Source organism: Mollisia scopiformis (assembly GCF_001500285.1).
Source record: "Mollisia scopiformis unplaced genomic scaffold LY89scaffold_4, whole genome shotgun sequence".
Lineage (NCBI taxonomy): Eukaryota > Fungi > Ascomycota > Leotiomycetes > Helotiales > Mollisiaceae > Mollisia > Mollisia scopiformis.
Genome location: NW_017263584.1, coordinates 506,401 through 525,916, shown reverse-complemented (window position 1 = coordinate 525,916; position 19,516 = coordinate 506,401). Strand labels below are relative to the sequence as shown.

The 19,516-nt window shown below is 47.6% G+C and overlaps 6 protein-coding genes across 6 annotated transcripts; 1 reads left to right on the top strand and 5 right to left on the bottom strand.

Annotated features, from left to right (window-relative positions):
* Nucleotides 1-557: 557 nt before the first annotated feature.
* Nucleotides 558-1,482, bottom strand: LY89DRAFT_380755 (uncharacterized protein). Its single transcript, XM_018207132.1, has 2 exons — nucleotides 1,154-1,482; nucleotides 558-1,099 (listed from the first exon to the last, which is right to left on the bottom strand). The coding sequence occupies exons 1-2, from the start codon at nucleotides 1,267-1,269 to the stop codon at nucleotides 589-591; spliced, it is 627 nt and encodes a 208-aa protein (XP_018076061.1). The 5' UTR covers nucleotides 1,270-1,482; the 3' UTR covers nucleotides 558-588.
* A 2,124-nt stretch (nucleotides 1,483-3,606) lies between these two features.
* LY89DRAFT_380751 (uncharacterized protein) lies at nucleotides 3,607-6,255 on the bottom strand. Its single transcript, XM_018207131.1, has 4 exons — nucleotides 4,792-6,255; nucleotides 4,309-4,739; nucleotides 3,716-4,196; nucleotides 3,607-3,644 (listed from the first exon to the last, which is right to left on the bottom strand). Exons 1-3 carry the CDS (start codon nucleotides 5,762-5,764, stop codon nucleotides 3,984-3,986), a joined length of 1,617 nt encoding a protein of 538 aa, XP_018076060.1. The 5' UTR covers nucleotides 5,765-6,255; the 3' UTR covers nucleotides 3,607-3,644; nucleotides 3,716-3,983.
* Nucleotides 6,256-9,569: 3,314 nt separating this feature from the next.
* Nucleotides 9,570-10,850, top strand: LY89DRAFT_714768 (uncharacterized protein; the record flags this gene model as incomplete). Its single annotated transcript, XM_018218152.1, has 2 exons — nucleotides 9,570-9,805; nucleotides 9,871-10,850. 2 exons carry the CDS (start codon nucleotides 9,570-9,572, stop codon nucleotides 10,490-10,492), a joined length of 858 nt encoding a protein of 285 aa, XP_018076059.1. The 3' UTR covers nucleotides 10,493-10,850.
* Nucleotides 10,851-12,169: 1,319 nt separating this feature from the next.
* LY89DRAFT_664879 (uncharacterized protein) lies at nucleotides 12,170-13,094 on the bottom strand (the record flags this gene model as incomplete). Its single annotated transcript, XM_018212808.1, has 3 exons — nucleotides 12,170-12,493; nucleotides 12,541-12,598; nucleotides 13,063-13,094. 3 exons carry the CDS (start codon nucleotides 13,092-13,094, stop codon nucleotides 12,170-12,172), a joined length of 414 nt encoding a protein of 137 aa, XP_018076058.1.
* A 2,065-nt stretch (nucleotides 13,095-15,159) lies between these two features.
* Nucleotides 15,160-16,793, bottom strand: LY89DRAFT_637592 (uncharacterized protein; the record flags this gene model as incomplete). Its single annotated transcript, XM_018211538.1, has 4 exons — nucleotides 16,459-16,793; nucleotides 16,154-16,412; nucleotides 16,001-16,095; nucleotides 15,160-15,949 (listed from the first exon to the last, which is right to left on the bottom strand). The coding sequence occupies exons 1-4, from the start codon at nucleotides 16,593-16,595 to the stop codon at nucleotides 15,160-15,162; spliced, it is 1,281 nt and encodes a 426-aa protein (XP_018076057.1). The 5' UTR covers nucleotides 16,596-16,793.
* An 807-nt stretch (nucleotides 16,794-17,600) lies between these two features.
* On the bottom strand, nucleotides 17,601-19,487 carry LY89DRAFT_380729 (uncharacterized protein). The gene is made up of 3 exons (XM_018207130.1): nucleotides 18,727-19,487; nucleotides 18,589-18,670; nucleotides 17,601-18,518 (listed from the first exon to the last, which is right to left on the bottom strand). Exons 1-3 carry the CDS (start codon nucleotides 19,246-19,248, stop codon nucleotides 17,776-17,778), a joined length of 1,347 nt encoding a protein of 448 aa, XP_018076056.1. The 5' UTR covers nucleotides 19,249-19,487; the 3' UTR covers nucleotides 17,601-17,775.
* Nucleotides 19,488-19,516: the final 29 nt, after the last annotated feature.

Genomic DNA, 19,516 nt, shown 5'->3' with positions numbered 1-19,516 from the left:
CTAATGTAAATTTCGCAAAGAAGGGAGTCCAGATCTCCAGCTGTCATAGTATAGCTGTCGGAAAAGACTCGTGAGTGGCCAAGGACCCATAGATGGCGGGAGATGAATGCTGGTGAGCCTCGAAATGTACGGAAAATCGGAAAAGCCAGCAGAGTCAAAATCTGATTAAGTTTCCAGCTCCCCTAGACTCAATCTTGTTGTTGTCGTCGCACAATTTTAATTTACTCTACTGTCAAGCGTCCAGTCGCGCTTGCCATCTTCCGATGCTTTCCCATCTGGGAAGTGACTCGCCTCGCTCAAGAACCTCCACTCTCGTCTGCTTTCTTCCCAAACAACAATTTATGAGCATCGCAGGATTCTTCAAACTTGGACATCATACACAGAACAACCACTCTCAGATGCGATCACAATATCGTCTCTTTCAGCCTTCGCGCTTAGGGTTATGGGCGTCGATTGGTATCCTGTCCTCATTCGATCGGCCTCTTTTCATCAACTTCAAACAGGTTTCGGAACTCGATATCGATTGAAGTGGCTGGCATATCTGATGAACTACTGTCGGTAGTCATCAGAGATATGTCGACAATAGTGTTATTCGATACCACGACATTGCTTTCCGTCGGTAGTGTTGGAGCATGAAGAACGTCTATCGCTGTCCGTGGCAATGGTCAACTTGGCTGCTCTGGTATGCGGACATACGCTGTGATAGATGCTAGGCTCCTCATTCGATGTCTCACCGTTGCGAACTTCTGTGCTGGAAACGGAAATTTCGAAGATCTGAATGTCTGGACCAATTCTGGATATTGCTTTTCCCGACGATGACCATTGATCAGACCCAGCGGAGTCCAGGATTGACAACAACAACCACTGATCGTCTTTCGTTGGCGTCGAGAGCGAAGTCCTGCCCGAAACCCATATCCATTCAGCTCGTCGTTGAAGGTCAATTTGTTTTTGACCTGTTATCACAGCACATGGATGTCCACCACTTTTCTCTCCCTCACATTCCTTCTTCAAGTCCACTTCGTCAGCGCCTTTTGTTGCATGTCGACAAGGTGGAATAACGACGCTACTTCGCCACAAATTATCACACCAATATCGAAGTCTAGATGGACATTCATCAATTCAAGTGGAATGTTGGGATTCAAATGTCCACTACCTGCAGCACGTCCACCAGGTCCCGCCAACATCCGAAACTTTTCGCGCATGTTGTATCAGTCGTACTTGTATCAACTGTACTCGTACTCGCACACTTGCTTGTGGAAAGCGAATCATCAGTTTCGTGCAAACCTCAGAGCGACAGATTTGCGGTTTCTTTCATCTGGGTGGTAGACTGTATCTGCTCTTCTAGGTTGTCTCTGGTTTCGTGAGATCGCACGTGCCGGCACTTCAACCCCCACACCCCACGCTCACCTCAGCATTCCGACCCGGTTTTTCTATCTTCTTCTTCTGAGCACATTTATCGAATAACTTACGTTTCATCTTTTGTTGCGTATCGCAGGTGGACTGACTGCATCCGTTGTCTCAATTAGGATTCAAAAAGAGTGGCGAAATATCTTCGGAGCGGACAAACAACAAGCACGTCCACACGTGCCACTCTTTTCCAAACATCCCAAGCTCTGAAAGAGGTCTGTTCTCGGCTTCGTGCCGGGTCCCGGATCTCACCTCAAATCCTATCCTATCTGCCCTTCTATTTGAGGATTATTCGTGTTCTTTGTTGCAAGTCGCAGTGGACAAGAAATTCCGCCGTCCGTCACAGAGTTGTGGAAAAATTCCAGCCAAAGATTCCGCCTCAGAATGACGTCCACTCGCGGAATGATTCCAAAGAACACCAATATCTTGGTATCGGAAGCATTCGACCGGTCTAGCCTCAACATTTCTATTTGAGTTCCAAATCTGACATGAACTTTGTTTTCTTGGTGCAAGTAATCGCAGTCCACTACTGTTGGCCCAGAAGCCTGGAAAAATTTCAATCATATTTTCTTCGTCCACGCCGTAATCTATCACGACCCCACTCTTCCACCATTTCGGGGCTTCAAAACTTCCACTTCGGGACGGCTTCCACCTTTTGCGCCGCGATTTTGCAGAAGTAGTCCACGTGCGATGTGCAACGAATATGGGTCGCCTTCCACTTTCAGGAGTGAGAGATCCTTTTGTCTCCCGTTCTGGGCGAGGAAGAGTGTGATGTTGCAAGTCGCAGGTGGAGTGAATAGAGAGTGTCTTATGATTGTCAAGTTAATTGCTGAGGAGGCTTGCGAACTTTCTTCTCTACGCCTTATTCTTTGAAGGAGAACAGAACGTAAGTAGAGAGAGATATTGCAAGCTGTAGGTGGAGTGAATAGCAAACATCATACTGTTCTATTCTCAGACCTACAAAAACTCACAATTTTTGGGGAAATGCCCGAGTCTCTGAGCTCCAACAACTGTCCCTTCACCCTCGAGCGTGGCCTTCCCCCACAACGAGAACCCTTCCAACGTCTTCTTCAAAAGGAGCAAGAAGATCAATCACACATCGCAGGTGGATTTCATAAGAAACATCTTAAGCCTCATCCTGCTCTTCAAGATACTCTCCACTTATCCAACTTCCTCCAGATCAATTTCCCAACCTCAATCCATCAACCCCCATCCATCAACCCCCATCCATCAACCCCCATCCATCAACCCCCATCCATCAACCCCCATCCACCACACATAAGGTACACCAAGCTCGATTCTTTCGTTGCACATCGCACCACAACGCATATCCCTCATCTTATATCCTCACCCACTGTCTGAAATTGTTATTGTTTACATATTTCCTATTCGAGGTCAATGTTGCATATCGCATCCTCAAGGCATAGCGCTCATTTCACGCGGGGAATTTTCTTTGGGTCTTGAGTTTTGGGTTTGCTTTCCTGGTCTGGGGCGGGGTGTAATATTATATCCTCGTCTTGAAATTCATGACCACCTAATCATCGCCCTCACTTTCTTAGAAATGTTTTGTTCTGTTCTGAAGATTCAGGAGGAAGCGAATGGAATGGGCAAAGAGTAGAGTTCAAATGATCCATATCATAAAAACTGGACGAGTCAATAAATTATGTGCTTCTCACACTTCCTCTCTCCTCAGCAGTCACCACGAGCAATGAATCATTGTAAAGATATACACAAAATTAGCACCGAATTGGGCATTCTACCCTTGGTTCTAAGTGAGAGAAAGAGAGCGTTATTCTGTGCATCAATAAATTTGGCCCCCGCTCAAAAAACCGTATCAAGGAAGCGCATGAATGGTGGAAATAACCCTCATCTCAGCTCAGCTCAACACGAATGAGTGGGGCGAACGCAACAGCATCAGCAAGCAGAATTTATATTATCTACATTGCGACGTGCAACAAACTCTCCTCTCCATTGCGTGATCTGATCCGTATTGGACGCGTGGTGTGTTGGTGAGAACGGTGATGAGTGGTTGTTAGGACTTCAATGGATTGGATTGGATTGGAGTCAAGTGGCGAAGAGGAGAGGGGAAAGTGAGGGGAATTCATTGGTGTGTGGTTTATATTATCTGCGTTGTTTTTGGGTTTCGTTGTACGTCATCACTTTTTTTTATGCAGTTCACGATGCGAGTAAAGGAGAGAATTGATAGGTTGGTTGGTTGATTCAAATGTTTGGGATTTCTCTCTTTCTATAAATATACGCACAATGAAGATAAAGTTGAAGCAAAGGTAAGTGAGTAGGTTTTTCATACCACGTAAAATCATGCATGTTCCAATTTCCTTCGCCGCAGTTCCCTTCTTACAATGATCCCATCCCTTCCCTCCATACCTAGTCAGACAAAGGAAATACAGATAGCTTCTTGATGATAGATAGATAGATGAACGCCAGTAGCCCTCTTAGTCCCGCTAAATCGCAGCAATTAAATCACAAGGTTCCTCCCAGGACAGCAATGAGTTAAGTAGACTACATATGCATAGTCAAACTCATTAACCTCTCGACGCAAGCGTCCATCTCGGCAGCTAGTCTATCCACGCGACGCATGGCAGCTTGGGACGAGGAATCGTCCATGACGACGAGTTCGTATGCAGAGGGCTTGATGGATAGGTTGGCGAGGAAGGAGAGGTCGATTGAAGCTGGGGCTGATGGCGAGGAGGACTTGGTAGCAGCGGGGGCAGAGAAGAGAGCGAATGCGGGATCGGCATCGAATTCCTCGTCGACGATCTCCTCGACGACTTCTACCTCCTTGGTGGTGGTAGAGACGGGTATGCGTTCTACCTTTGGCAGTTCGACCTTCTCATCGTCGGACGAGAGAGGGGAGAACATGCTTGGCTTGCCGGAGAGGACTTCGGTGTCGATCACTGCTTCGGGGATGCTGAGCACGGAGAAGACTTGTGGTTGGTAGGCGGGGAACCCATCGTTTCCGAGATCGAGCATGGAGAAGTCCATGCTCTGCTCGGGAATCATGGCCATGCCGATTTGTTGCTGTTGCATCTGTGATTGTGCGGCGTAGGGGTTGATGTCTTTTCTGAGTTGCTGCTGTTGCTGTTGTTGGGGCTGGGCTTGTGGTTGCTGAACGACGCCTTGAGCTGTTTGAGCAGCGGCGGGGTTGGAGGCTAGCGTGTCGAGGAAGCCGGAGAAGGAGGGTGATGAGAGGAGCATTCTGGTTAGGTCCGAGAGGCGGGTGTTTTCTTCCATCAAGGCGCGGTTTTGCGAGCGTAGGTCTTGGTTCTCGTTTACCTTGGTGGCGATCTCGCCCTCAAGTTGGGAGATGTATTCTAGGTGATGTTAGTATTGGTTGATGATGACAGCGAGATGTGGATAGCTTACCCTTTCTTCTTGAGCGGAAAGCACGAGCGGAGACTTTGTTTCGGAGTTGACGGCGCTCTTTGCTGCTGAGCTTCTTTCCTTCTTCGGAAGCGAGCAGTCGCTCGTCCTCGTCCATGTCTTCTTCTTCCTTGCGCATGCGTTGGACGTGAGCCATGTGGTTGGCACCCGCTGAGCCATCGTCCCCATCCGTTGCAACACTGCTTTGTCTCATCGAGTTAAGCAGCTGCGAGATCTTCTCCTCGACAATAGGGTCGGTGGGTTGATGGGATCCTCGTGGTCGTTGAGCTTGCTGTTGTCTTTGTTGGGCGCCCATGGCGTTTTGTCGCTGCTGTTGGATGATCTGTTGCTGTTGCTTCTGTTGGGCTTGAGCCTTGGCCAGTGCGGCTTGTTGTTGGTGCATGCCCGGCCACAGACGACCGACGTTGCTCGACTGTGTTGGGAGGACGGCTGAAGGCACGGATAGGTTTCCTCCGCCGATGGCAGATGGGTTCACGAACTCGGGTGATTGTTCGGGGTAGAAGAACGCGGGTTCGGGTTTGGGAGAGTCGAAGTCCATGTCGACGGAAGGGTCGAATGATCCGTTGCGGCTGGGTGCCGTGCCAAAGTCGACGAAGTCGTCGTTGGCACCGAAGCCCGTGAGGTAGCTCTCACTGAAGTTGTATTGTCCCATCTGCTGGTTCACTGCGAGGGTGCTAGCTACTGCTCCTTGGGGGATGCCCGTCTGTTGTCGGTACATGCCATAGTTGTGGCTGGGACCGCTGAGGTCGGATTGACTCGATGGGAGGGTGGAGGGAGTGTTGGAGACAGCTCGGCCGGTGAATTGGCTCTTGGATGTCGAGGGCGAGATGGATGGGGATTGATAGGACATCTTGTCGTACTCTGAGAAGTCGACCAGCGAGTCCAAGGGGTCGTGGCAACTGGCTTGGGAGTTGGAGTGCGACATGGACGTCGATTGCTGGGTGGCGGGAGACATGATTGCCTCTTCAGTAGCGTATGTACAATGAAGAGCTCGTGTCGAGATGAGGGTATTCGGATGATCGAAAGGGTTGATGTTTGTTCGGTGTCCTTTTGGGTGATGGAGTGTGAGTGAGAGAAGTGTTTGTTTGGGACCCGAGAAGGTCAAGAGGGATCTGGGTGCCTGAAGAGGGTGGTTCAGGCTCGCTAAAAGGGACGCGTGGCCTGCGGAAGCGCCAAGTTTCTATGGCCGACGGAAGCGAGGATGGCGGTGGTCTAAGCAAGTGAAAGCCGCAGCCAAAATACGGCAATACGAGATAATAATTCGATGAGAATTCCTTTGGCTGTCGCTGAAGGGGGCTGAGATGCAAGTGAATGATCAACCGTGAGCGAGGCTGGAATGGAGTGAGAATGGATGGACGACGAGGTGTGTTGATGTTTGGTTGATGGGGAGAGGTACGTAGAAAGTGGATTGAGAGAAGTATGAGAAGGAGCAGAGAGAAGAGTAAGGAGAGGAGGAGAGAGGAGAAGAAGAGGCAGTGAGGGTTTGAAGAAGAGTGGTCTGGTCTGGTCTGGTCTCTACAACAGTGCGAGATTGAAGAGTTGTGAACGAGCGAGTCTTCGGAGAGTCGGATTGCCCGGGGGTTATATTCGTGCGAGCAGCCAGTCCACTCCCCTCAATCCAATCCAATGCAATCCTCACTCACTCACTCTTCATCCTGCTCCCATCCACATCCACATCCACATCCACATCCACATCCACATCCACATCCTGAGCTGGTCCTTTCCATGAGACAAGGAGACAAGCCCCTAAAGCCGGTCCCTCACTCATGCACTGCCTCACTGCCTCAACTCTGCCGGAAATCAACACCCAGCACCACCACTCACAGCCCTCGATTCCCTCCAGGACCGACCCGCCGCGTGGCAAAGACCGCTCTGCCAACTTTGCGTCTGGCTGAGGCCACAACCCCAATCAGGACTCGGGTCCGGACGATGCGCCAATCACACCCGTGAATCTGAGAGTGGAGATACGCCGGCCGATACCATGCCCAACGTCCGTTGCGCGCTGATTGGGGCTTGCGTACGGGTCGTGCTGAGGTAAGGTATCAAGCCCCCTGCGTCATGTGGAGTGGAGTCCGAGAAGAGGTGGAAAGCTTCTTTTGTGCTTCTAGCCCTCTTCCACTTCTGGACGTGAGAGTGGAAGAAGTGGAGAAGATGCGAGGTTTGGTGGACGCTCGCACTCAAAATAGCATCGGCATATGGGGGTGTGCAAACTTTTGTTTCATGTTTCACCACTGGGCGAATTTTCAGAGGGAGAGAAGATCGTGGTCCGTGATGTCGGAGGAGAGGGTTCTTTTCAGTCGGCGTGTGAATGGCATAATAGAAGTGCCGCTCTTCTGGATGCTGCTCCGATGGAGAGTGCCGGTCAGAGTCAGTTCTCATGTGTCGTGAGAATAGGGGCAACTGTCCAAGGTGAGCAGAATCTCACGATATTGGTGGAAACAAATCCGATTCTGCGATACAGTAGATTACTGGAGGTTTTCAGATGAGGAACCCGTGTGATCTTCTCTCGTCTATTCAACCATTGTTTGACAACTATGCTTTTTCTCTGGGGAAATTCATTTACATGAAGCCGTTTGCGAACTGACAGACAGACACACCGTTTCAGCGATTTATTGTCAGACTCACTCATACTCACTGATTGATCAGACGATTGGCTTTCGATCCTCATTCGATCCCCCCCTTTGATCGCCTCAGAGAAGTACAGTACTGTAACGCCCACATTCCCGAAACTCTCATCAACATTGAAACGTCCGTCCCCCGTTTCCGGGCCTCCCTTCCCTTTGTGCACCTCTCCTCCGTGCAAAGCATAACCGTTTATTTATTCATCCATACCCACCAAAGACGAGAAGCCTTAAGATCTCCGCAAAGCCTCATCTTGTACACGTCTTGGCCTTATGCGTCCCCTTTTCTGAAAGGGGACGATTCGCAAGTGGAGGAAAAAATCCTGGGAGAGCTGAGGAGGGGTGGATACGAATGAACGGGGGATGGGTATGAGTTGGGACGGTGGAGTGAGAGAGGTTGATCACGGGCGATTTTTTGATGGATTGTGAGGTGAAATCAGCCTTATGATGTGGACTGGACCTTTTCTTGGATGGAAGTGGGGAAGAGGGAGGTTTCAACAGATCATGCGTGGATGGTCTGTCTGTCTGTCTGTGTATTCTTCGAATATGCCTTCAAAAACCGTGATCTAGGGAAATCACTGGTGAGGTTTGTTTACCAAAGGTACAAAGTACACCCAGTAGTATGTAGTATTTCCCTCAAGCTTGGGCTCGTGTTCCGGTCGGCAGTTGCTGATCGACGACGACGAGGTTCTAGAACTCAAACTTGAGTCGACGATGCTGTCATAAACGGATAGATAGAAATTTCCCCTTCCCTTCCTTTCACTGCCGTACCGCTCGTACAACTGATGAACTACGGCGACGGATTTCTAGACTTCAAACTCGCAGACTAATCAGTCACGATGCTTTCCCTTCCCGTCTGTCACTACCGAACCAACGGAATAGGTAGGGCTCCTCGTCTTCGTTCCTCGGATTATTACCGCGAAGGCTTGCTTACTTGCTCTTTGACTCTTCTTCTCTTGGAGTGGCTTTGAAACTCTATTCTTCCATCATCGTTCAGCCTCGCACCGACTCTCAACCCGCGCATGTACAGTACCGTATTATCTAAGCTCCGCATCTACGAAGCTTCGAATCAGAATGTAGGTAATCTTTCTGCGCCGCATTTTCTCCCTCCCGGGTGAACGCCGGGAACTCAGATCTCGCTCGCTCGCGAGTTGCGACCGCCCGACCTTTCAAGCTTAACTCTCAACCCGCGCATAAGCTTTGCACTGCCATCCTTCTCTCTCCTCGCTCCCTTCGTGCCACGCAATCCTTCCCTCGGATTCAGTTTTCATTTGTTTGTTTGCCAGTTTGTTTGCGGAACGATGACTTCGTTTACGGTACGAGTGTGTGAGTGTGCTTGCGTGCGTATGAGTGGTCAGGAAGATGGGTGTTTCTATTTTGAGGGATTTGATGTCATCCTTTACGGACTGAGGACTGAGGATGCAAAAACTTGAAACGCGCAAGAGAAGGAGGAGTTTGGGAGCGCTGGTTTCGATTTTTCGAATTTGCCGTGAGGTCTGGAACGTGGTGTGAGAGTGGTGTGGGACTGCACGTGATTTGCTTCAGTCTGGACTCGGGATGAAGGGGTGAAGATTTTGTTGAGTTTTTGCAGAGTTTGTGTTTTTGTAACTCGTTTCTGTTGGTGCCAGATGCGCTGTCTTGATGGTATTTCTTGTTGGGTATTGCTGGTCACGTGGTGTGATGAATGAAGGCAGAGATTGGAAGTTCCTGAACCTTCATCTGATGAACCCATTGCATCGATAAAGCTGTCGATGTCTCAATAGAGAATACCAGTGGTCAAACGCCACATGGAAAAGATCTCACATTTCACGTGCTGGCCCTACATAAATGCGGAGTCACCATCCATACTGGTACAAACCGAATCCCGTCTCACCACCAATGTTCCTTCGAGCTTCGCAATCCAGATGGGACCTTACACATGTACGATTATGCAAGACATGTTGCATGCGTTGTGCGCAAGAAAAACTACCTGTCCTACCATCAAAGACATGGCTGAAGAAAAAGCCCTCGGGATCTCCCCGTTGGCCAATTCCAATTTCATTCGTTTTTTCCCTGTCTACCTCTTCTCCTTCTTCTTATTCTTCTTCACCCCTCATCTTTTGAGCTGTACATTCGTTCAATCGTCTCCAATTAATCACAATGTTTTCTATCTCTCTCAGTCTTTCCCTCGCAATTCTCGCTTCCACAGTCACTTTCTCTTCTGCGGGCAAAACAGCCGATCCAAATGGTTTCACCTACACATCCTGTCAATCAGCATACGATTTCCTAGAGCTAAGCCCGCTATTCATTCAAGTGGATAACTCAACATCCATGACCGTCGAACTATGCACCTCCCAATGCTCATCATCCTACTCATTCGCCGCCCTCTACGGAAGGTAATCCTCCCCTCCCCTCCCCTCTCTTCGCCTCCCCTCCCTTCCTCCTCACCTAACACCAACAGCCAATGCCTCTGCGGCCAATCCTTCACAGCCTTCGCGCCCAGTAGCCAGGACATCCAATGCAACACTCCCTGCCCCGGCAACCCGGCCGAGACCTGCGGCGGCTACCAAAACGACGTCGCTCGAGGTTCCGAGTGGTGGTCTTTGTACGAGAAAACGGAAAGCCCGGTCACGGCAACGAGTACGATGACCGTGGTGCTGGCGCTGAATCCGAGTTATACTTCGACGCTGTATTCCACGGTCACGGATACGGTTGTTTCGTGTGGCGTGGAGGTGGAGAGTTGTCCGGGACGAACTACGACGAGTAGTTTGCCAGGTAGTACGACGGTGGTGTGGACTACATCATCGATACCCGTCTCAGTGGCGGTGTCGTCGAGTGGGAATTCGACGATTTGTGCTTCTTCGACAATTGCCGGTGCTTCGACAACGATGAGTGCTGTGGTGGAAACTACTAGTGCGACAACGCAATGGAATGGGAATGCGACAGTGTGGGCTACATCGGTCGTGATTACAGGGACGCCGTCGCTGGTGCCGTTTACGGGTGCTGGATCGACCGTGGGCGTGGGGACTTTTGGGGTAGTGATCTCTTTTGTTTGTGTGTCGTTGGCTTTGGTTTTGTTGTAATGGGGTGTTACTGCTTATAGGAGTTTAGAATGTTGGTGTTTATATAAAATTGAAAAGCTGTGTTTCTTGTTGGTTTCGAGTTCGAGTTTCTTCTTCGTTTGGGAGATTGTGGTGTCAGCTTCACGATTTACCATTGCTACGCCCAGAGTAGGCAAGTTTTTGTTTGATAATTTCTATCTCGAGAATGGGTACCCTGTGTCAGAGGCTCAATCCCTTTTCCTTTATGGGATCTCCTTGCTCTTCCGGTTGAGTAGATACGGTGTCAAGAACTCATCATGTCTCCCGATCTCTTACTTGAAGCTTTGAGAGAATGGCTTATTGTACAGGTATTCTATAATACTGTGCTTTTAGAACCTACTCTTTTTATCTTTAGGAAGTGTTGCACCAGGTGCCTGGGCATAATTGATATGCTATTACATGATTAGTTGCTTTCCCCTTTTCAAGAGCGACGAATTGCGCGAATCACGCGATATGTGCGAAATGGGCGAAATGCGGAATATTCGCAAAATGCGCAATGTCCGCGGAAAGCGGGGTGATTCAAATTCATTCTCACTCAGTATCTTTTAGGAAGTACATTAAACTCCATGCTCTAATTTCTGAGACCTGAGAAGCAGCAACTCAAAAGAATTAGATCCTCGCTGCTCTGTCTTCGGAATCCCGATACTGCATCAAGGCCTAACTCACTCAAGATCAAGCTCAATCTAGGTAGCAATTCTAGTCAATCTGCACAACCACATAACAGCCCCCAGTTCATACCAGAGTCCACAAACAAGAGGTACTCCCTGCGCTTGATCAAAGTAGCTTGTGCACAATACAGTACAGAGTCACCATGAATGCCTTACTCGAGCCAGTCCAATTTCTCGTATACTTTAAGAACATCTATTGAAATTCTTAGCCAAATTAACTGTTCCATAAATTCTGTCCCGCTTTTCATAGCCCTGAGACGTCCAAGTGAATAGAAGCGCTGTGAGGGGCTGAGGCGTCAAGATCGCGCCGGACATTGTGGTGAATCGATTGTCCAGCCTCAGGCGGGGCTTTGAATGAGTGTTGCTGCAGGTATAAAAGAAATCGACGCTCTCCTTTCCCAGAACCTTTCTTTATTAACTGAACACCGTACGCTGCCTCGCCTACAGCAGATCGCTGATGGAGCTGGGACTACTAACTTAGATATCTTGAGGGTTAAGGGAGTGACGTTCTTGGTCTTTGGTTGCTGCTTCTTGGGTCTAGTGGTTATCAATATAGTTTCGGTTTTATATTGTCAATAAGTTGGTGACTGCCAATACTTTGTGGTCTTTGTTGTTTGGTGAATAAATCAATACCAAACTTGTCTTATATCCGTAGTATAGATTGGCGTAGGAGAAAAAGTCCTCCAAAGATGTAGGAAGCATGTAAGCTTTATTCTTCCGCATTCATGCAATAATGGAGCAGTGGTGATGAAGACAGTGGGGTTAGGTGTGGCAGTCCCAACATGGATTCTATGAATGATGGTGTTTCAGAGGTATCCAGTGAAGTCTGGGAATGTCTAACTCCACGAGAGCGCTTGACTTGTTTGACTTCCTGAAATCTGCTGGATGTTTGACGAGATGGCTTTTATTAATCTACTCGAATTGACACAAAGGTAATGTAAGCTACTTATCCAGGCTTCTAGTCCGACTGAAGCAAGCTTAAAGTAGATATCTAAGGACCAACACTAGCCAACTTCTCCTTCTCATCCACAACATCAGAGTATGTCTCGTAGTTACTTTCCTGGTACACAGAGACGATGCGTTCAGCATCAGCAAGCCTCTTGATCTCGGCACTGCGATCTTTGGGATGGACGTCAACCAAGCGACGAATCATACGCTTGCGTTGATTTCTAGCAGCCAAACTGGCACTGAGCCAGAAGAGGATCATGACACCGATCACGGCGATCATGGCAAAGATGTCTGAGAAGGTATTTGGCTGGAGGAGCCTAGCGCCTTGGTTGATGTGGTTATTTGTGGCGGAAGGAGAAAGGCATTGCTACAAATGCTGTACTACACAATGGCTATTGTACCCCTGGGACTCACATCGCGCTCAGCAAGTTGCGGCGAATATCCTTTTCGATGGTCAAGTACAATTGATAACCTCGCATGGTGTAGTCATTCATAACAGAGATTTTTGAAGAGTTGTTCAATAGAATATCAAAATGGATTCTCCAATAAGTATCCAACGTACAAAGTCTAGCCCCACCCATGAATATGCAACCTGCTGCCTGCAGCTAGTGTCAACTTATCCAAAACCAACAATAGCCCGCGTAAAGAGTCTAGCCAACCGAAGAATATGCAACCTGCTGCCTGCAGCCAAAGCTCGCATACCCAAACTTAATATCAACGTTTTGAAAGCCATGCATAACTACCTCAAGTGGTTCCCTTTCCAGATCTAGTCGACGAACAGATTCTCAACTCCACAATAGTTGCCATTTGAATGAGTTGTACCACACATTTGGTGCGAGCAAACTGCACATGTGTTGTTATTCCTCAGATTTGTCTCATTCTTGCACCGATAACCTAATAAGCCTGAGTTAATAGTATTCATGAGTCGTCACTTACACTGCCACACGACCAGTATCCTGGATGGGCATAGTTGGCCATGCTTTCTGCTTGATATGTGGAGAAGCCCATGTTAACGATTTGTGTGATGCTTTCTTTTATTGTTGGAGTTGTACTTAGATGTTTTTGTGAAAGCAGATGCTGTGTTGATCTTCGAATTCAATTGAGTGGTTGAGTCGATCGATGTTGGAATGTGTGTATGACGCTGGTGGTGATGATGGAAAATGTACAAGAAATAGGCACTGGGGTTTCTTATATAGACAGAAATCAAGCACTGTGAATAACAAATATCGGGAAGTGACTCCGTTATTAAGCTTGACTGAATGCATCTCAGTGTGAATGTAGCCGTTTTGAAGCCTGTGAATCCTGATTTCTAGTACACTTGAGTCAAATGCAGAGCATTCTTTGTCACTTCGCTACTAGTGAATAGAAACATTAATCTTGATGAATCAAGAAAGCTCGAGACCTGGATAAAGAAGGCACAGATTCTTGGCGCGAAGACTTGGGGGTTGACATGTGCTTCTTGAATCACAACTTGAACATGAATATAAGATATGACTCGACCCACGAGTTAACTGAGCAACCCCAATGTCCTGTCCACGAATCTATCTTAGAGAACGATGAATGTAGCTATTGGTTTGTCATATATATATAACCATTTCAATCTTGCTGTGCTTCTAGCTCGCCATTATTACAAGTAACCACGGTGCTTATCTTTCAACAGCTACCTTTGCCTGGTAATCTAGAGGCCTCGGCTTAATCATTGATTAGGTAAAATTTGTTTGTTCAGGCTATTCTGGAAACCATGTTTCAAAGTGATTCTTTACATCGAAGCTCTTTTGACTTCTTTGTTTTATCTTTCGCTTCTGATTGTAAGTACCCACGAGGTTATACTACTACGAGAAAGTTCCCAACATCTCAGGAAGCCACAATATGCTGTTGGCATCGCTTTGTTGATATTCAGGTCAGAAAGTCTCCGTTATAGTCTTGATACTATTTGCAACAGGAATAACCTTATTGCGAAGAAACTAGAGAAGCCTTTCCAGTTTCTCGAGGACAATAGTACTAGGCTTCATATACTTTCTATGTCGACACACGACTAACTAAGATAAATTTGTGTTTATCAAAATCGCTCTTTCACGCGTTAGCAATGCTTTCCGGACTTATAAAAGAACGCTCTAGTGAAGCTGAAAGACCATAGTTTCAAACTCCAAATGGCCCTGACAATAAAGTAGGCTTTTAGAATGTGAATAAGATCCTGAGCCCGACATTGGGCAGCTCGGCAGGTGCGGCCGAGAAGTCGGAGATTGCGTTATAAGTCTTGATGAGGCTAAAGCGACCTGTGCAGGTCTCCATCGCATGATATATCGCATCGTAAGGCATTAACTTTTTCTAATGATTAATGGAATAGAATCGTGGCGCCATTGCCCATCAATGCTGCGTAAAATGACAGTACTGCCTTTGAATATGCACTCTGATCGAATTTATTTTCTATCCTCTGCTTGATAGAGGTAGACATGATCTTCGCCATCAACACGGAAGAGTATGAACCCTCGATTGTAGAGTATTGTGGCAAGACTTCATCAATATCATCGAGATTATCTTCTCCTGGCGCTTGAGAGTTATTAACTCTCGCCCCTTTCAGTTAACCTCCGACTCTAATTCTTTTACGGCACCGTTGTATTCTTCCTCGGCGAGGGCCTTGCGTTTTTTTGGCGCTTTGACAATAGTCTTTAAACTTGCCATTAACAGCGAGATCGGCGATATCTTGAAGAAGAAGCCGACTTGTGGAACTTTCAATTTTCAAGAGTACATACACTTAAATTATTCTCGTAGTTATTTACAATGTAAAATCACCTCCAGAAACTATGTACAAACTTGATACTCGTTCATCGATGTCTTTTCAAATGGAGAAAGGGAGCGTGATAAGAATTGATACCACAAGGCGCCACAACATAGCGCAAGTCGGGCTATTTACAGAGGCGATCGATCCGGAATCCTTCCACATTGGGCTCAACGACTCACTATAGCAACTGAAGAGGAGCTGGCCTTTGCCAATGAACTTGCTGTGGAAATGATTTCGGGTGTGACCGAAGTTTACGAAAGCGTAGCGCTGCTACTTATACTCTTCGATGCCGAAGCGACAGTGGACGAAAGCATGTCGCTGCTCGAACTGGACAGAGTCTGTGTGACTGTTGTTGAAGGAATACTGGCGGTATGAGAAACCGTCGCTGTGCCTTTCCAATCACCCAGATCAGTAAGTTTCAACACCGTCGGATCGTCATAAACAGCTTTCTTGAAGGTCAAGTTGTTGTAAGTATCCGTGGTAATGTAGTCTTGATCCCATGTGACGAAGTAGCTCCAGTCGGCATGATATAGCTTTAAGAGTGTTGGATCGGGTATGTTTCCCACTTCCGGCAAAGTCACCATTTTCTCATCAAGCCCAAGAGCAATCAAGTCTTGATATTGGGCGTCGACAGGGCCGTGATCACCAACTGCGGGGTAAGAATCATAGCCTAAGATATCAACGACGTCTGCGCCCGGATACCAGCTTGGAGTCACAGAGTTCCAAAGCCAGATCAGATTGTGGAGACCGTGGTAATTGGTATAGCGGTCGAACATCAGGCGATAAAGCGTCTTGCAACTTTCTGGCCCCCATGCTCCCCACCAAAACCATCCTCCATCTGCTTCATGGAGTGGTCGCCAGATGATGGGAATATTTGCTGCTTGAAGGCGCAAGAGTTCGACAGCGATGGCATCCACATCGTGAAGAAGTAACCCGTAGTCTGTTCCATTGGGATTGGCTAAGGCAGCTGTGAGATTGAAAGTTGTGCCGTAGGTGTATATTCCGTCCCACCAAGGAACAGTGGCATTGTTGATGAGATCGCTTGTTTACATTAGCTTCTATCGTATCAATCAAGAATAGAGGATATCTTACGCTGGAGCGTTCCAATGCCATTGAAACGCGACCATGCCACCTCTGGCATCGAATTCTATTGCATCTTCAACAGCAGTGCTATTGGCACCATACTCCTAGGACCACATTAGACTGCTATAGGAGGATTCGGAAAGAGACCAACACTGCACTTACAACACGAGTTGGGCTGTAGTCGATCATGTCTAAGCCAATAATCGCTGGCGTCTTACCGACATTCTGCTCAAGCCAAGTAACACCTGTAGGATCTGCTTGACCGGAAAATATCTCACCAGAGCCATACTTGTTCAGCAACGTCTCAAACAATGCCTGCGTAACAGGTAATGGATTTGGAGCCACAAGCTTTTTGCTGACTTTGTGGGGTTGAGGTGGTGGTGACGGAGTTACATAAATGCAGTCGATGAAGTACCAGCCCCTGAACCAGTCAGAACCGAACTACCCGAGGAAGCGAATGATCTTACCAGTCATCAATGAAAGTAACAGTGTTATTTCCAGCATTGAGGAGAACTTGTCCTGCTGTAGCATTTGCCCAAGGCGAGGCGGCAGTCGTCGTATCCGCAAGCACAACCTCAGCACCGCCTCCACCATTCAAGGACATAGTAGTCTGTTTTCCTCCGTATATCGCTGCGTATCTTACCACGATATCATACAAAGCTTCACTCTCGTTCGAGATGGTGAGTGTGACATTGTCATTGCTTGCGACAAAGCCTTGAACATAGCCTGTGCCAGAATAACCAGCGGTAGAAGTTGCTACTGTAACTCCATTCAAGATCCCCTTCTCTGCTTCGACAGTAGCACCATTGGTGACATCATCAACAACAATGGGGGCAGCTGGAGTTGGGTTGACAGTAATTGAATCGATGAAGTATCAGCCCCAGTCGTCACTAAGAAGTACGGTGTTGGTGCCTAAAGTTAAGGTAAATGAACCAACAAGCAAAGTTGCCCAATTGCTCGTCGTGACGTTGCTGATTGCAACTTCGATGGACGCAGCACCATTGACCGAGACAGAGGTATATTTGTTGCCATATTGAGCACTATATCTGATGACAATATCGTAGATACCAGCAGAAAGGCCAACCACATTAAAGAGGAGAGTCTCGTTCGCGCTTTTGGAAGCCGGCGATATATCCGGTGCCCGTGAAGCCAGGGATACTGGTAGCCACGTAAAGATTTCCCGTCAGAGTTGCGTTCTCAGCCTCAAATATGACTGCTGCAGCAGACCCTAGTAGGATTAGCAAGGAGAAGAGACGCATTTTGAAAAAGAGGACAAAGCTGTGTTCGACTCACGAGAGGGATACTCATGACTTCAATATATAGCAATATGGAAAAATTGTTGCTCCATGACAGGAGTATTGGGTTTCCGGGTCCCGAAGACGCGAAATGAAAGTATATTGGGGTTGCATCGATACAGGGACCATCTGATCTTGGCAGATAACAGAAAATGGAAATGCGGAGGAACGATCCGAAGTCTGGGAAGGCCACGATGCAGGAACTGCTGCTGATGCGGGGTCATTTAAGCGAGGTAGTGACAGGGGTATATAGGGGCTGGGATCTAGTGTGCTTGGCATACCTACCAAGATCACTTCTCTGAACAGGTATATTAGGGATTTCAAGGCGAAGCTTAAAACATTTGTAAGTCCTTGAAATGTTCGGAAAGTTATTGACATACTGCAGCCTCGAGAATGTTTGGAAGTAAAGCATTGATTGGCACCGAGTAGTGCAATGTCGACGGTTTTAGGGAGAAATGCAACTGCGCCTCTCTGCATTTTCGACCAGTGTTAAGGAACACAGCTCTGAATCAAATGGTTCAGCCTCTCGTAACGCAGCCCGCTCACAATCTTATCTCCAGTTTTCTCCCCACCCGTCGCCCACGGTACAGCCCAGCACTTCTGAGCCTCTGATTTCCAACTCAAACACTCTTCTCGCTCTGCACATGTCTTCTCGCAATCCTTTGCATCTCCACCCTCAAGTATAATGGGTTGTTCACCCACTTGCCCGACAAAGTCCCAACCCTGTCTTACTGCTGTCAGAGCTCCGTCTCGCGTCTTGTTATTTTCGATTTCAAACTCTCCTCCCCCAAACAACCCCCCCAAATCACACCATCGGACCACGCTCTGTACCGCAGATAGTCCCTCCTTGACCTTTCCCATCTGCTCGACCTCCAAACCATGAAAGCCCACCACCTCGCTGCAAACACTCTCCTTTGTAACCTTGCTTCTCCATGGACTTTCTCCGTTGAAATGCGTGCTGTACTCTTCATTCAAGTAGATCCCAGTCCCCATCGCCAGCTCTCCTATCAATTTATCCCCTAGCTCTACTTCGGAGGTAAGAGACTTCAGCTTGAGTTGGTCAAGGAGTGGAACGTGTTTAGGTTGGAAGATGTGGGCGAGAGCTGCGTGAGAGAAGACAACACCGGAGCCTCCGTGGGCAAAGCGGAGAGTGTAGGAGCCGAGGGCTTTGCCTAGGTAGTGTAGCTTTGAGGGAGAGAGGGTGGACAGGATACTGATAATGGAGGGAATATCTGCGGGGTTGTTAGTCTAGTCGGATAGATGTCTGGAGGATGAATGATAGCAACTGTACTGTTGACTTACGGATGTATGTATCATCATCTATCATGAGGTACCATTTTTTGTCTGGCAATTGCTCCAAACCAAGTTCCAAGGCGGGGATGTGCTGTTCGCAGTTATCTGTATGCGCACCAAAAGGACAAGGAATAGAATGCAACATACCTTCATAATGTCCAACTCCCAACCAGACTTCAAAATGTCCTCTTGAGGCATACTCGATTGGTATTTGATTGCCTTCTTAAATTTCTTGTATAGTCTCACCCTCACAGGACTCTGATCTTCCACCTCTTCGATTAATCCCGCAAGCACATCATGAACTTGCACAGCCTGATCGTTCATGCGCATCTCCCCATAGCTCCCATAATCGCTTGCAATCGCAACATTCTCATTCTTCCATCTCCCATCTATAACTCTCAACTTCGATTCCAGACGACTTTTCGTTGCATAACCAGTTTTGATGATGAGCCCTATGTCGTCGGAAGTGATATTGCACAAAACGTCTCTGGTATGTTGAGGGTATCCTGATGGAAGAAAGACGGACTTGGTGTGATAGCGAACCTTCCCTCCATGCCATCTGAGGAAAAGGATGGCAGGGTTATCGTATGGGTCGAAGAGATAGATGCAGAGGCATACGAGCAAGAAGGAAAGTAGCGCCCGGCAACGAAACTGCAGGCGCGGGAGCATGATAGTTCAAGAATTACTTCTGAAGTGCACATTTGATGAGGTTGAAAGAAAATAGGAAAGTTGCGAAGATGAATGATTGGTATTTGAGCGCAATTTGTTAATATAACAAACATTGGTGTATGAAGCGAAACAAGAATCGGCAGAACAACAAAACATAGGACGTTCTTTGATCTCTCGAGCATTAATTTCAGGAAAGCGTCTGCTTAAAGAAACATCTAATAATAAAAGAGAGAGCTTCGCTTCCCGTTTGCCCAAAACTAAAATGCGA

What these genes read in the sequence shown, in the direction of transcription:
- LY89DRAFT_380751 (XM_018207131.1), bottom strand. Translation starts at nt 5,764, where the DNA reads ATGTCTCCCGCCACCCAGCAATCGACGTCCATGTCGCACTCCAACTCC. An exon ending in TTTCCGCTCAAGAAGAAAGG is followed by an intron (nt 4,740 to 4,791) that starts GTAAGCTATCCA and finishes AACATCACCTAG; the next exon opens with AATACATCTCCCAACTTGAG. An exon ending in AAGCAGTGATCGACACCGAA is followed by an intron (nt 4,197 to 4,308) that starts GTCCTCTCCGGC and finishes AGGAGGTAGAAG; the next exon opens with TCGTCGAGGAGATCGTCGAC.
- LY89DRAFT_380729 (XM_018207130.1), bottom strand. Translation starts at nt 19,248, where the DNA reads ATGCTCCCGCGCCTGCAGTTTCGTTGCCGGGCGCTACTTTCCTTCTTG. An exon ending in GGGAGTTGGACATTATGAAG is followed by an intron (nt 18,671 to 18,726) that starts GTATGTTGCATT and finishes AACTGCGAACAG; the next exon opens with CACATCCCCGCCTTGGAACT. An exon ending in AGATGATGATACATACATCC is followed by an intron (nt 18,519 to 18,588) that starts GTAAGTCAACAG and finishes ACAACCCCGCAG; the next exon opens with ATATTCCCTCCATTATCAGT.
- LY89DRAFT_380755 (XM_018207132.1), bottom strand. Translation starts at nt 1,269, where the DNA reads ATGATTCGCTTTCCACAAGCAAGTGTGCGAGTACGAGTACAGTTGATA. An exon ending in ACCTGGTGGACGTGCTGCAG is followed by an intron (nt 1,100 to 1,153) that starts GTAGTGGACATT and finishes ATGTCCATCTAG; the next exon opens with ACTTCGATATTGGTGTGATA.